The 14,678-nt window shown below is 35.1% G+C and overlaps 1 protein-coding gene across 1 annotated transcript; it reads right to left on the bottom strand.

Moving 5' to 3' along the window:
• Positions 1 to 11,942: 11,942 nt before the first annotated feature.
• On the bottom strand, positions 11,943 to 13,820 carry LOC145029140 (protein WUSCHEL-like). Its single transcript, XM_078977754.1, has 3 exons — positions 12,991 to 13,820; positions 12,762 to 12,841; positions 11,943 to 12,479 (listed from the first exon to the last, which is right to left on the bottom strand). The coding sequence occupies exons 1-3, from the start codon at positions 13,427 to 13,429 to the stop codon at positions 12,108 to 12,110; spliced, it is 891 nt and encodes a 296-aa protein (XP_078833880.1). The 5' UTR covers positions 13,430 to 13,820; the 3' UTR covers positions 11,943 to 12,107.
• Positions 13,821 to 14,678: the final 858 nt, after the last annotated feature.

Below are 14,678 nucleotides of genomic sequence, written 5' to 3'. Positions count from 1 at the left end.
CCTGGAGGCAAAGGAGAATGGAGTATACTATTTCATGAACCGTATTTGGGTCCCTAAACTTGGAGGGTTTAGAGATGTTGTTATGAAGGAAGCCCACAAGACGCGATACTCTATTCATCCCGGTTCCGATAAGATGTATTTGGATATTAAACAACGCTATTGGTGGCCTAACATGAAGGCGGAAATCGCGACCTACGTCAGTAAGTGCCTTACGTGCGCCAAAGTAAAGGTGGAATACCAGAAACCCTCAGGATTGTTACAGCAACCGGCAATCCCTGAGTGGAAATGGGAGGGGATTTCTATGGATTTCGTGACCAAGCTATCCAAAACGCCGGATGGATTAGACACCATATGGGTAATAATCGACCGAATGACGAAATCTGCCCATTTCCTGCCAATTAAAGAATCTTACAAGATGGAGAGATTGACGCGTTTATACATTCGAGAGATCGTGAGACTCCACGGAATACCAACATCTATCATCTTGGATAGGGACAGTAGGTTCACGTCACGATTTTGGCAATCACTCCATAAGGCGATGGGAACAAACCTCGACATGAGCACCGCTTATCATCCACAAACGGATGGTCAAAGTGAACGAACCATCCAAACGCTCGAAGACATACTCCGCGAATGCGTGATAGACTTTGGGAATTCTTGGGATACCCACCTACCCTTAGTCGAGTTCTCATATAACAATAGTTATCATTCGAGCATCAAGGTGGCTCCTTTCGAAGCACTGTACGGGCGTAAGTGTAGATCACCATTATGTTGGGCCGAGGTAGGTGACACCCAGCTAGCAAAAACACATACGTCGGACAAAGCACTAACGGGACCGGAGATCATTCGTAAAACCACGGAAAAGATCGTTCAAATCAGAGCTCGATTGCAAGCATCGCGTGACCGACAAAAGAGCTATGCTGATAAACGGCGAAAGCCCTTAGAATTCCAGGTCGGTGATCGAGTACTGTTAAAAGTCTCGCCCTAGAAAGGAGTTATTCGTTTTAGGAAGCGGGGAAAACTAAATCCACGATACATTGGACCTTTCGAAATCATCGTCCGAATTGGTCCGGTAGCATACAGACTGCAACTACCCACAGAGCTAAACGGTGTACACCCTGTGTTTCATGTCTCTAATCTGAAAAAGTGCCTATCAGATGAAACCCTTGTCATTCCTCCTCCTATTTCTGTTCCTCTTACTTCAGAGCTATTTGTGAGTGATTCTACAACAACACAGACTGGTCAACCCTTGTTGAAAAGTGTCACAACAAGAAATTTTGTGTCTTGTAATCACTATACTCAAGTAAATGTTGAAATCAAAAACTCAAGAGCATGTATGATGCTTACTCAATGGAAAACTAAACCCTAATTCACTACATCAAGCAATTGGAAACCCTAGAAGTTCTTGATTAGGTCCATTTTGGACTAGGACTTCCTTATTGGACCTAAATGGACCAATAAGCTTCCAATTTGACTATCATGGGCTTAGAACCCTTAAATGGGCTCTAATTGGACCCACATTTACTTATTTCAATATTTTGGGCCATATTGGGCCTAGAATGAAATGAATTAAAAGCTTTGATCCATGATTAACTTAAACTAGCCCAACCAAGTGTGAAGATCATATTATGTTTCTTTTAGATCAAAACTCATCCAACTTAACTTCTATATGGGCTTGAGGGCTTTAAAGCCCAAATCTTTCCTTTTTCCATCCAAACTCTTGGCCCAAGGCCCAAATCCAAGAAGAGGAGAGGAAGGGTTGACTAATGCATGCCACCTCTTTATTATATAGTGGTTATCCATGCATTACCCTCCAAACCTCCATGCCATCTCATTTCTCCATGAAACTCTATCTCTCTCTTTCCCTCTTCTTGTTCGGCCGAGAGTAGCACACACACACACACCTCACAAATTCTCTCTAGATTACTTAAGAAATCCTCCTTCCTCTCCACACAAAAATCTCAAAAATTAGGAGGCTTTCAAGAGGAAAATTCTCCACTAAAATCATCATCTAAGGTAAGGCTATACTTGGATCCATGCTTTGGACTCTTTCTTATTTTCAAAAATCTCTTCTTAACTCTCATGAAATCATAAACTTGTGTCTTAGAACTCCATAAACTCGAAATCTTCATCAAAGGGTGCTAGGGTCAAAAATCACCAAGTTTTCTTCCATCCTTTCTTCAAAAACCGAATCAACATCCAAAGGTGAGCTTCATACCCCCTTATTTTCGGTTTTTATAAGTTTTTGTGGGGGAGAATACAAGCAAAGGTGTAGATCTATCATTATGTGTATGCTTTGTATGATTTCTATGCTTATATGTGTGTTTTGTATGATTATGATGTTACATCTAGTCATGAATCACTAAAAACCGAGATATATTTTATGTTAAATGATACTAGCATAAGATATACTATTACATACAAAGTATACCAAGAAAAATAGCTAAGTGGCTTAACAATACATACTTTGGGCTAAAATCTCATTTTTTTTGACATAAAATGTTAAAAATACAAAGTTGAAGGGCCTAAAATGAAATATTTCGAAAGCTGATGGGTGAGATGAGTCAAAACAGTTTCCATAATGTATTTTCTGATAATATACTCTTTTGGAGGATTAAAAATATAGATTTCAAGCTTAATGGGTTAAATATGACAATTTCGGCCCAATAGGGCCCATTATGCGAAATTTTCTGTTTTGGAGGGCCAAAACTGTATTTTTCTGTAAAACAGTGGACTATTAGTGTTACAAGTACTTTTCAAAGGTTTAAAATGCTTTTCAAATTTAAAAAGGAACAAAGTTGCAAAAATTTTCCAATTGGGGCCAAAATTGTAAAAATTGCGAAAAAGAGGGGTTATAACCGAGAAAACTGCAATTTCAGGGACTTAAGCTGTTTTCAATGAAAAATATGCTGAAAAATATTAATTTCAATAATTTTTGGTGTTAAAATGTCAAGAAAAATGATTTAAGGACCAAACCGGAAAGTTATTTAATTAGAGGGTTGAAAAGGTAAATTTTACAAACAATGAGGGGCTGAAAACAGAAAACTTTCAAGGCTAATTCAATACACGCCACTCGATCAAATATTGACACCGCGACTACCGACACAATACACAACAATACCAAAAAAATCGTTGTTAAACGAATTGATTCGGTCTCGAATCAATAAAAAAAATCCAAAACTACTAACACTACAACGCGCAATACACATATGGAACTCTCGAAACTCTATACTCTCGCGGAAATTACTCAATACGTCGACGTACACTCCTTAGGCCCAAAAGTTGCAAATCATGCTTGTTGAGCCTAGCTAGCCCAATGACATGATCTTTAGGCCCAAAGGATACTTGCTTACATGTAGTTAGGTCTAATACGACTTAACCACGTGTAAAAGGACTTTCAATGGCAAACGTGTTGTTGGTCCCCAAGGGTCCTTCGGTGCTGCTAGTAAAGTCGGGAACTCACGATTGCGGGATGGGCTTCGGGCCCTTCGCAATTGCAATGGTCTTGAACGACGTAGGGAAATACCGAGGGTTTCGTACCTTCACCTTTTCTCCTCGGTCGTGGGACTACACAAGTTCGGGAGGATTGAGTTGTGTGAATAAGTGCGAGTGACGCCTAAGGGATCACTAGTACGGTTGTCAACTGGACGTTTTCATTAACGTACGTTACAACAATTCACCACCCATTGTATACTCAATGCCTCCGGAGCTCCACGAATACCTCAAACGTAACGGAAAAACAACACATAAACTAATTCAAGCAAAGTGATAGGAAAACGTCGGGTTTTCCTAGGGTTTTCAACTAGTACACTTATGAACTACATGTCGAATTTCACAACTCGTACGCTTACATGTATAGAAAACAAACAAGCATACTCACGGATCTTCACATATTTTTACGCTATACTATTTTCAGAAAATATCGGATTTTCTGGTGGTTTTCAAAACAATACAAACATTGGATTTTAAACATTTCTTATGAACTCACCAACATTTCATATGTTGACGTTTTTCCAAAATACTTGTATTCTCAGGTAACAGATAAAGTGACGAAAGGATTGTACTCTATGATGTTTTGCGGTTGTTTAAGTAACAATGAACAATTTATTTTTGGGCATGTAATATTTTAAGACAATGTAACGGATGTAAACGCTACCAGTTGTATTATTCCAATGCTTGGTGATGTATGATGTTATGTTTCATGTATATTCATTGTGATGGTATTCAATTGAGTCACAACAGCCCCCGGACGTTTCCGCCGTCTGGTTCGGGGGTGTGACAAAAAGAAGAAGAAGGGCTCCGAGGCAAAGTGAGTTAATTGCAAGTCTTGTTAGCGGCCTCCTAGTACCACCTACCACTACTCCCAGTCTTACAACAACCAAACTATTTACTGTGGGTCTAGAAACCACTTTTGAAGTTGGTAGTTCTTCTATTCCACCAGGGTTTTCTCCTCCTCGATCTGATCACGATGACACTTCTGTAAGATTAGCCATGCATTTGGCTGAGGAGCAATTTTTGATGCCTCCCCCACGCGGTAAAGGTATTTCTATTGGGGATGGCAGTTCTGGAGGAGACAATCTCACTATTCCTGGGCTACAAAAGGAGATATCGGTGCTTAGTCAGAAGAACATTGAGCTTGACATTCGTGTTTCAAATCTTCAAGTTGAAAATACAAAGCTTAGTGTTCAAGTATCTGAACTTCAATCTGACAATTCAAAGCTTGGTGTGCAAGTGGCTGGTCTTCTTAAGGACAAAGCATTAAAGTCAAAGCAGATTTTTGATCTTCAAGATCATTTCAATATTTAGACTTCAAACTATTTTGAGCTAAAGAAGAAGATTGAGGAAGAATTCGGTGATAAGTATCAAATGTCTGCTGATGAACACCAAATCAATCTTCATGTTCAAGCCTTTCCTGTTTCCATGCCAACTGGTTAGACATAAGGGGTTGTTGATCATGTTGAAGATGAGCCTCTTCAAGCCCCTCATGTTTCAGCAATAATTCATGATGCACAGGAGGAAGCAGCTAAGAAAGGGCAACTGTTGTTTAAAAGAAACTCTAATCAAAATACTTCTTGGGATGAACCTGCAATTACAGTGACTGATCTTGAGGTTGTTCGATTCAGAGATACTTTTGGTGATAGATCGGGAATTGTTTCTTGGGGATTTCATGATCCTCTCAAGATGTGGATCGTGCTAAGGAAAAGTGGCAACTATGAGATTTACAAAGATAGTCATGATTTCAGTTCATGGACTAGGGTCGATCTGACAGAATTATCATGATCTCCTTCTCAAATCTCACAAACAATCCACAGGCGACCCAGTTCAAGCACTTCCTTGAAGATCAGGTTAAAAAGGGGTTTCCTGCCATGAAAACTGCCGAGTCCATTATAATAGAACATCCTGATATCATTGATCCTAAAACTGACAAACCTCTGCAAGTTGTGATGTAGCCTGCAACAAAGTAGGTCAAACAGTTCCCTGTGCTTCAGAATTATCAAGATGGATCTCTCGACTCTATGGAGTGTTGGGTTTTTGATGAGATTACTTCAGCTGCTGTAATCAAGCTCAAGAATGGATGCATCCGACTCTATGACCGAAGGGATTTGTTATAATTTCGAAAGTGGGACATTCATCACCTAAGCAACTATCAGATTTTGGTTGCGGAGGATACTTTTGAAGATGTTGTGAAGGTATACATGACTATGGTTGCTGAGATTCTTAACAAGCGCATGTGGAATGGGGTAATGGGGCAAGCAGACGTTATGTTAATCAATAAAGGTTAACTTCAAGCTAGCACCAAACCAAGGGGGAGATTGAAGGGCCCAAATTAGTGGTTTGGTCTAGGCTTTGCATTGTAATAGTGGTTTGGTATAGACAGAGTATTTTAGTAGGTGTAATAGCCGTTTACGGTTTGTAATGAGTTTACGGCCGTAAACACCTTACGACCCTAAACCCTTCTCGGTCGTAGTTCCCTATAAATAGATGGCTAGTCAAACATGTTTAGTTGTTGATGCCTAGCAGTTCCTGGCTGTAACCTGAGTTGTACCTGACGATTATTGAATATAAGCGTGTGCAAGCTCAGTTTCTCTTCATCTCTTTCTTACTTTGATTGTTTATCGTTTGATTACTGGTAAAGATCCTAATTCGGACGTTACAGCTTGAACCTGAAATCCACGATCAGTGAATTGTGAACGGAGTCCATAGTGCTTGACAGTATCATCAAACAACTTTTAGGGTTAGACTTAAACAAAGCATCTATAACAAGAAATTCTCAATCTCCAAAAACCCTCAAAGATGGTGATATCCAGGTCATAAAGAATATAACCTTGCATCCATCTTTAAATAATTCTTGAGCCTGTTACTTGAATCTTCGAGTCAACGGGGTTAACTTCAGAATATCGAATTTAGGAAGCTTTTCTTTGAAACCATTAATCCTTTTCTTTCCTGGTGTGATTGAATGGTGAAGCCAACAAGTTCTGATCATCTTCTAAAACAGTTTTTTGAGCATCTTCTATAATCGTGTGGACTGGTTTATGGATGGAATATGAAGTGATAAAAAGCAAAAAAAAATTGGTATTGAGAGGGATACATGTTACTTTTTAGCGTCTAGAAATCAGAAACCTCAATTTTTGAGAGAGAAAAACAAGGCTGAAGGCGTGGAAACGGATGTTCATTTTGCTGGTGATTTTAGATCAAATGGGGAGGAAGAAATGGCGGAGATGAGGAAGAAGTGGAGGCGGACATGATCAGGAAGGCAGTCGAAACCACGACTAATCGATTAAAGAAAAAAACAAAAAGAAAAAAAAGCTTATTGATTGATTCGAGAAGGATAATCATCATCTGGTCCTGGGTTTTAAATGTTGACGATCGATTGTAAAAGAAGAAGAATCGATAGATCAGAAACAATGGCGACTTTGTTTTAGATCTTGATGATCGATTGGATCTTCAATTTAGGATCAAAAACAGTGGACTAAAAATGATAGTGGCTTCAATTTAGGGTTTTGAATCTTGATGATCGATTCAATGTTATACATTTATCTGTGCTTCTTGCGACTTATCAGGAATACAAATAATATCCAATTATATCTCTATTATAACATAATTAACTAATAATAAGATTACTATAATACCATTATATTATCTATTAAATAATTTAATTTACCTAAAATCTGATTAGTGCATACATTCATACAATAAATACTTAGAATACTTGAACACACATACACACACACTCCCTCCGTCCCAAAATTATTGTCCACAGACAAAAAGCACACAAATTAAATAAACATTAATTACCAATAACGTTATACAATAAAATGACAGTTTTGTCCTTACTTTGCATTTAATGTTCCATTAAATGCTTAGTTGGTTAACTAATAATAAGGGGGTATTTTGGTAAAAATATTATTTATTTTTAGAAGCGAACTATTATTATGGGACATACCAAAAAGGAAAGATGGACTATAATTTTGGAATATAGTAAGTATATATATAAATTAAGTTTAATTGAGAAATCAAAAATGTTGAGAATATTGAGAATTATCACTACTAGAAAAACAGCCTTTTACGACGCGCAAATCACGACACTCATTAATTTACGTTACACAAGAGAGAGTGGCATTAAAAAAAGTGTCATCTCTTCAAAAAATTTAAGGATTTAGGTCATGCATTATTGCGTACCCTTAAATTAATGCCTCATGTAAAAAAATTAAAAACATAGAAGACACTTTATCTAAAATGTGCGTCCTCTATGAATGTTGTTTTATATTTATTTTTTTTAAGAAACGCGTGTATCCTTAGACTTAGAGGGAAAATGAAATCCCCAAAATTTTTAAACCCCAGCCTTCTTCTCCCTCTTCTCCACCCCTCACCCACATCCATTGCCTTCAATCCTCGTTGCCTCTTCTAGCCTTAGATTGTGCCAATTAACAACTACGATTCATCAACCGTCAATCGAAGCTACCAATTGAAGAAGCCCTAATCGACACCTCCACCTTCTCGTCTCTCCTTCTCCACCAAGTTTTATTGCATCTCTATCCTCCTCCTTCTCGTCTCTTCTTTTCCATTGACAACACCAACACCATTGTCACGATCTATTCTAACACCCACCACAGTCGAAATTGATTAAACCATACCTCATCCTGCTTCCAGCATCTCAAAATGGATTGTAGATGTCGATGCTTTTTTTATTATCCCATTTCTTTCAAAATCAAATTGATCCAAAACCCTAGTTCTTATTGTTTAAATCAATTTCAATGGTGAACCTCCGACTTCATTGGCTCGGAAGACTTCGTGGCTGGGTAATCTTCTATTCGTGAAACAAAAAAAAGGTCAGCGCTTTTTTTCCCTTATAATTCAATGATTATTATCTTCTGGGGTTTGCTCGTTTTCATCCTCGTTAACTTCACCTTTATTCATTTCCTGGATTCATTTTCATTATCCTATGATTATGAGTTCACTGGAGGTAAATAAATCAAAACTTTTAGTTATGATAATGGGTTTTAGATTAATGATATAAAATTACTATCCATTTGGTTGAATGTTTATAATCTTTAAAATTATTTTATATACAAAGATCAAAGAATAGTTCATCTTCTCAGTCAATCATTTATTTTTCTCGCAAATCCGTCCATTGTACCGACGGAAATGGGAAATGAAAACACATTTGTTTGCCAACCCAAACATTTATGTTAAACTATCTACTCCTTACTTTAATATATACAAAAACATAGTTTTTTTAAGGAGCTATTTTTATCGAAAACTATTTTAGATATATCCAAATTCATAACTTTTTATTCTCTATTAATAGACACTCATACTGATATAATTTTAATATATATATATATATATATATATATATATATATATATATATATATATATATATATATATATATATATAGTTTTAGCTCTCGTTATTCATAACTGAATAAAAATTCATCAGATTTTATTACAGTAAATTCGGTATTCACTTATTAATAAAACATATACTTAATTTTTTTATAGTTTAAATATCATTAATATATGAATTAATATAACATGTAATAATTTTTTTATTACCTAAACAATATTTTTATTCATATGTAAATAAAAGTTATATTCATATGCGAATAATACATTTATAAAAAATTTATTATAGTTCATTTGGTGTTCATATATGAATAAGTAGTTTGAATTTTCAAAATATTTTATCTTTTATTATCATACTACTTTTTCATATGTGTATAAACGATGAACTGTCACAAAAATCTGATAAATATTTTATTATACATTAATATAACATATGGCGAAAGCAAATATACGCTTTATTCAAATATGAATATAACATATGACCAAAGCTAATTTAAAAAAATATATTCTTGGTAAAAAAAACTTTGTTACATATTATATTCATATATGAATATTACCTAAACAATAAAAAAAAATTAAGTATATCTTTTATTCATAAGTGAATTACAAATATACTATAAAAAAATCTGATAAATTTTTATTTAGTTATGAATAATAAGAGTTGAATCTATAAAAAAATTAATATTTTATTTTTTGTTAAAACTATATCAATATGGATATCTATTTATAAAAAATAAAAAATTATGAATTTTGATATATTTAAAATCGTTTTTCGTTAAAAATAGATCTGTAAAAATGAAAAAAAAAAACAAAAAACAAAAGAAAAAATCTATGTTTTTGTATGTATATATTAAGATAATGGTTTAAGTAAATATGTTTGTGTATACTATTGCCCAATTTTCGCCGTTAAGATAGTGTTTTGTGGCAAAATAAATCTAAGACTAGATTTATTTTTCCATTATCAACATTTTTTTTTCAATTGAACCTTCTTTTATATATATATATATATATATATATATATATATATATATATATATATATATATATATATATATATATATATATATATATATATATATAAAAGAGGGTTCATTTAAATTGTTTCCAATGAACTCTTGATGCATGATAGTAATGCTCAATAGAGTCATAATAAAAATTAATTGGATGTTGGGTTTTATCGATCGATAAACCAACATTGAAGCTGTATAAAACATAAAATTTATCTTATATAGCTATCTTTTGAAACTATGGTAAAATATTTGAATATTATTAGGTAGTTTTATTGATGATATTTCAAAGTATATATTAAACGATATTTTAAAACATTAAATTATATTTTCTTTCAACATCAACATGCTAATCATTGGGAACTATTAAAATATTATCAAAGAAATATACTTCAACAATAAGATATGTATCTTTTTTTGAACATCGATAATTTAAGGTACATCATAAAATAAACCCTTGTGGATAGAACAGAGACTCCAAAATATATACTCACCTATATCCTAATATCGTACTGATATGAGATACATTAACATCACCCTCAGATTTGAAAACTCGATGAGGATAGATGTAGATGTGCTGAACCATTGGGGTGCGGGATATCGACTCTAATACCATTTCATATATGTGGAGCTCAAGATTATCTCTCAAAAAGAGTTTTTATGGAGAGAAGAGAAACTCTAACATATATAACCATTTATATTATCGTGTGGCACCAATATATGTTACACTAATAAGCCTAAATAAACAAATTTTGTGATATAGGTTGCCACATAGAATTCAATGCTAGTTGTTGAAATCAACCTTAATGGTGTTAGAATCCCAAAACAATTATTGATATATTAAATCCGATAAAAAAAATGACTTTAAAAAGATAAATAAATGACCTAAATAGCAAATAGATGCATGATATTGATAGTTAATTTATAATCAATTAATAGTTGGTTGAATCAGGGTCTCGCATCAACCAACATTCTTTCTGATATGTTTATGTTTGGGTCGAACTACCAAACACTCACGTGTAACATTGAGGTAGGGGTGGTTCAATTAATTCGGGATCTTTAAGCAAACAAAAAATTTGAAGCCCTTTAGAATTGGAGTCCTAAGCTCTGGCTTATTTTTGCAAAGGGTAGAGTCGATCCTGTATTGAGGTTGTCTCGGTTGCTCGATTGCTTTCGCCTGAATTGTTTGGAGATACCAATGTGATAATGTTTTCAGTGGCAAGTTTCATTAAAAACTATCAATTGTTCGCTAGTGAGGTGAAGATGTTGGCGTTTGTTTGGAGTAGACATAGAAATTAAGGTTATTATGTTAACCGGTTTAATTAGTGTAATAGCCCTTCACGGGCATGTCTCAAACCGATGTAATTCTAGCTACTAGCTAGCTTCTTTTCAACAAATTTCTTGGTGTTAAAAAATGTCATTTTAGAATATTAACTCATTACTTCGCTATCTAACCTAAATAGCGAACTGCATGCAGGATCCTCTCTCTGTCCCTTGTACAACATTAAGCTTGAAACAGAAACCCATATTTTCATTTAGTGTTTCTACAGGATGTCCACGCAGTCCATTCTCAAGAATTGGTGTGTTTACATTACTATGTGAACTGACCCTGTTTAATCGGTGTTTTATGTTGATTCCGGTGCGGTTCCCCACCAAAAAAGCAGATTAATTATTATGTTGGTCCTCATGGTTTTTACGTGGATCATTTGAAATCAAACAAATGTAAAAGTGTTCAACAAGAAGGTGAAGAATAGTAAAGATTTGGCTTAAAAAATTAAAAAATTAGCTTTTAATTAGATAAAGATTAGAGCTAGGAAAGGTACACATCTTAATCCGATAAAGGAAAGCCTCTAATCCTCTATATCTTATAGGATGCTTCTCGCTAGATTTTCTTTAATAAATTTCTTATTGTTCAAAAAAAAAAAAAAACAAACAAACAAGGCTATTTAATTCATAGTTTATGGTTACACGTCGCAGGTTTATTTTTTGATGAACTTTCAATTTTTTTTTATCTCTTCACTACAAAAAGATTGAAAATGCCGGCTACTTTAGGTTGTTAGATTGTTACTAAAATTTACTTAATATATTTGATTAATAAATAACCAATTCTTTATATAGATCATATCAGACGTTAAACTGACGACCACATTAATATAAAAAGGTAGAAGAATTAAACATAGATCACACCCATAATTAGTACATGATAATTACCACATAATTACATACTTCACTAACTAAAATAGATAATATATCAGTTATAATATCCATACGAGTTGAGACTGAGCTCAAGAGAAGCACGGCCGTCCTTGCGGTACCAGTTTCCTCCGGTGTAGTAACCTCCCGTGGTATGCTCCGATGACAAATCTGCCGCCTTCATGCTGAAGAAATCATGGTGGGTGCCTCCATGAATTGGAAATAAAGGAAGCGTTTCAATCTGTGTTGAACTATCTCCTTCTTCTTGATGTTCTTCCTCTTGATGATGATTCTCTAAGATGTCGTATCTTTTTGGCTTGATATTTTCAAAGAAAGAAAATGATTCGACACCAACCCGTGATCTTGATCCGAAATTCCGGCCAATTGATCCAGTGGCCCTACTCTCTCCCGGCGGTGATATTGAACACTCCTATATACAACACAAAGGGCAGTTTTGTTATATCCTTTTGTCAATAGTAGTATTTGTTTACTTTTTCGGTGTTCAAAAAGTGGCATTATCTTTATCATTTTTACAAATAGCAAAAATAATCTTTTAAACCCTAACCCCAGAATATATTTTCACATTCCCCATGAAATTCTAATGAACATGTTCGACGAGAATATTTAAGTGTTTTGTTTAGAGAGTGTCTTATACATTAAATGAAGTGTGTGTAAAGTGTGTTTGTTTATATTTATATCTATAAATATATACCCTGAAACTCTTCTCCATGGCGACAGATCCATAGCCACACCCAACAGCCATCACTCCTTGTGAAGAAGAAGAACCAACCCCTGCGAAAGATCTCACAAAATTCAAAATTTAGCCACAAATTATTAGAAAAATACAATCTTTACAAGTGAAAAATCAAAACTAGCTAGAAAATGACTATGCATAATACAGATATATGTAACGGGATTTATTTTGATCATAAATTAATTACCAATGTGATGTGTGGTGTAGAGTTTGTGTTGGTGGCTATAGACATGTGGTGGTTCTTGATGGTGGTAGTGATGATGGTGAGACTGAATTTGCATGGCGGGGGCGGTGGGTAGATGGTGGTTGATATGATCAGAAAACGGAGATGGTGGTGGAGGAGCAGGAGTGAATCGTTTTTTCTGCCTTTCACGAGCTTTATGGTTCTGAAACCAATAAAACACATTCTTGCCTTCAATCTTTCCGTACTGTCTGAGTTGCGCAGCGATTCTCTGGATCTGATCAGCCGTTGGTGATCTGATCCCATTGTTGTAGTAAAGTTCTTTCAAAATTCTGATCTGATCACTTGTGGGTGTCCACCTCGTGCTGCTTTGCCTGCATACATAAGTGCTGCTGTTTTTGTTCCCTAAATCTTGAATATCTGCTGGTTGTTGTTGTGTTTCCATGGTGTTTATAATCAATTAAACAGCAACAGACTGATACAAAACCCTAATAACAAAACACCTAGAGAACCTTACACACACACAGAGAGAGAGAGAGAGAGAGAGAGAGAGAGAGAGAGAGAGAGATCATCAGTTCTAGTTTGTATGAAGTAGATGGTGGAACAGCAGCTGCTTATATAAGCAGAAAGGAAGGAGCGTGCACATGGAAGATGCAGCTACAAAAACACATACACTGTGTGTGTATGTGAGAGAGAGAGAGAGAGAGAGAGAGAGAGAGAGAGAGAGAGAGAGAGAGAGAGATCTGGAAGAGAAGGATTGAAGTTGACAGAGTGATGTTAAGAAAAAGGTTAGGGACAAAAGAGGGACTAGAAAGGTTGCTACACCCAAGGCTTTGCTTGGGTGAAAAGCCATTTATGAGCAGTCACTTATATCGATACTTTATAGGGCTATCCCTTGAGCTAATGAGCTGAATGTATCAAACAGAATATGATAATGTACAACTTGTGATACATGCTGTACTAGTGATCAGCTTTGGTTGTTATCATAAAAATTAAAGAATTCTTCTTCCAAGAAAGAGATTACCCATTATAGCATCATGCTATATGACATTTATCAGCATTGCTATCCACATCAAATTATACAGCATAAATTAAAAGTTATCCATTATATATTTTGGAATTCCCATCAAGATCGATCAATCTAAACTCGAATAAAAGTGTGGGTTAAATGATCAAAAGAAAATGTTTTTATGAGTGAATGAATGGCATAAGATTGTGTAAGCCATATTATTTCAGCTTGGAATAGTTATGGCGACGAAGTATGGCAACGGAGGCACAGGCAGGTGGATTCCGATCAAAATGGCAAAGAAGCAGGCCGAGAAAATTTTTATTCTCTGCAAAGGAGCGGAGGGTTGACCTTGACGTGTGGTAAACTCTTTCATAGTCTCTAATATTCCTAATAGTTGGGACCAATCGATTCTTTGGAAGATATTGTAGGATTACTAGATCGATCATTGTCTTTGTGGTCTACCTTAGTTGACATACTTGCTCATTTAAGATCTAGTTGTGTTAGCTCATTCAAGGAGAGGTTCCTCCTCAACTTTTCTTATCGTATTTGAGTATAATTTCCAAATACCAATACCAATCAAGGTAATTTGAGACATTTAATTTATCCTTCGTGTGGATAGTTGGCCGTGAAAATTTTGAGCCATAAGAAATTGTGTTCGTAGACAACTACTAAAACAATAATATTT

Source organism: Lactuca saligna, chromosome 2 (genome assembly GCF_052625555.1).
Source record: "Lactuca saligna cultivar CGN05327 chromosome 2, ASM5262555v1, whole genome shotgun sequence".
NCBI lineage: Eukaryota > Viridiplantae > Streptophyta > Magnoliopsida > Asterales > Asteraceae > Lactuca > Lactuca saligna.
Note: the sequence above shows the minus strand (reverse complement) of the source record. Positions and strands in the feature narration are given on the sequence as shown.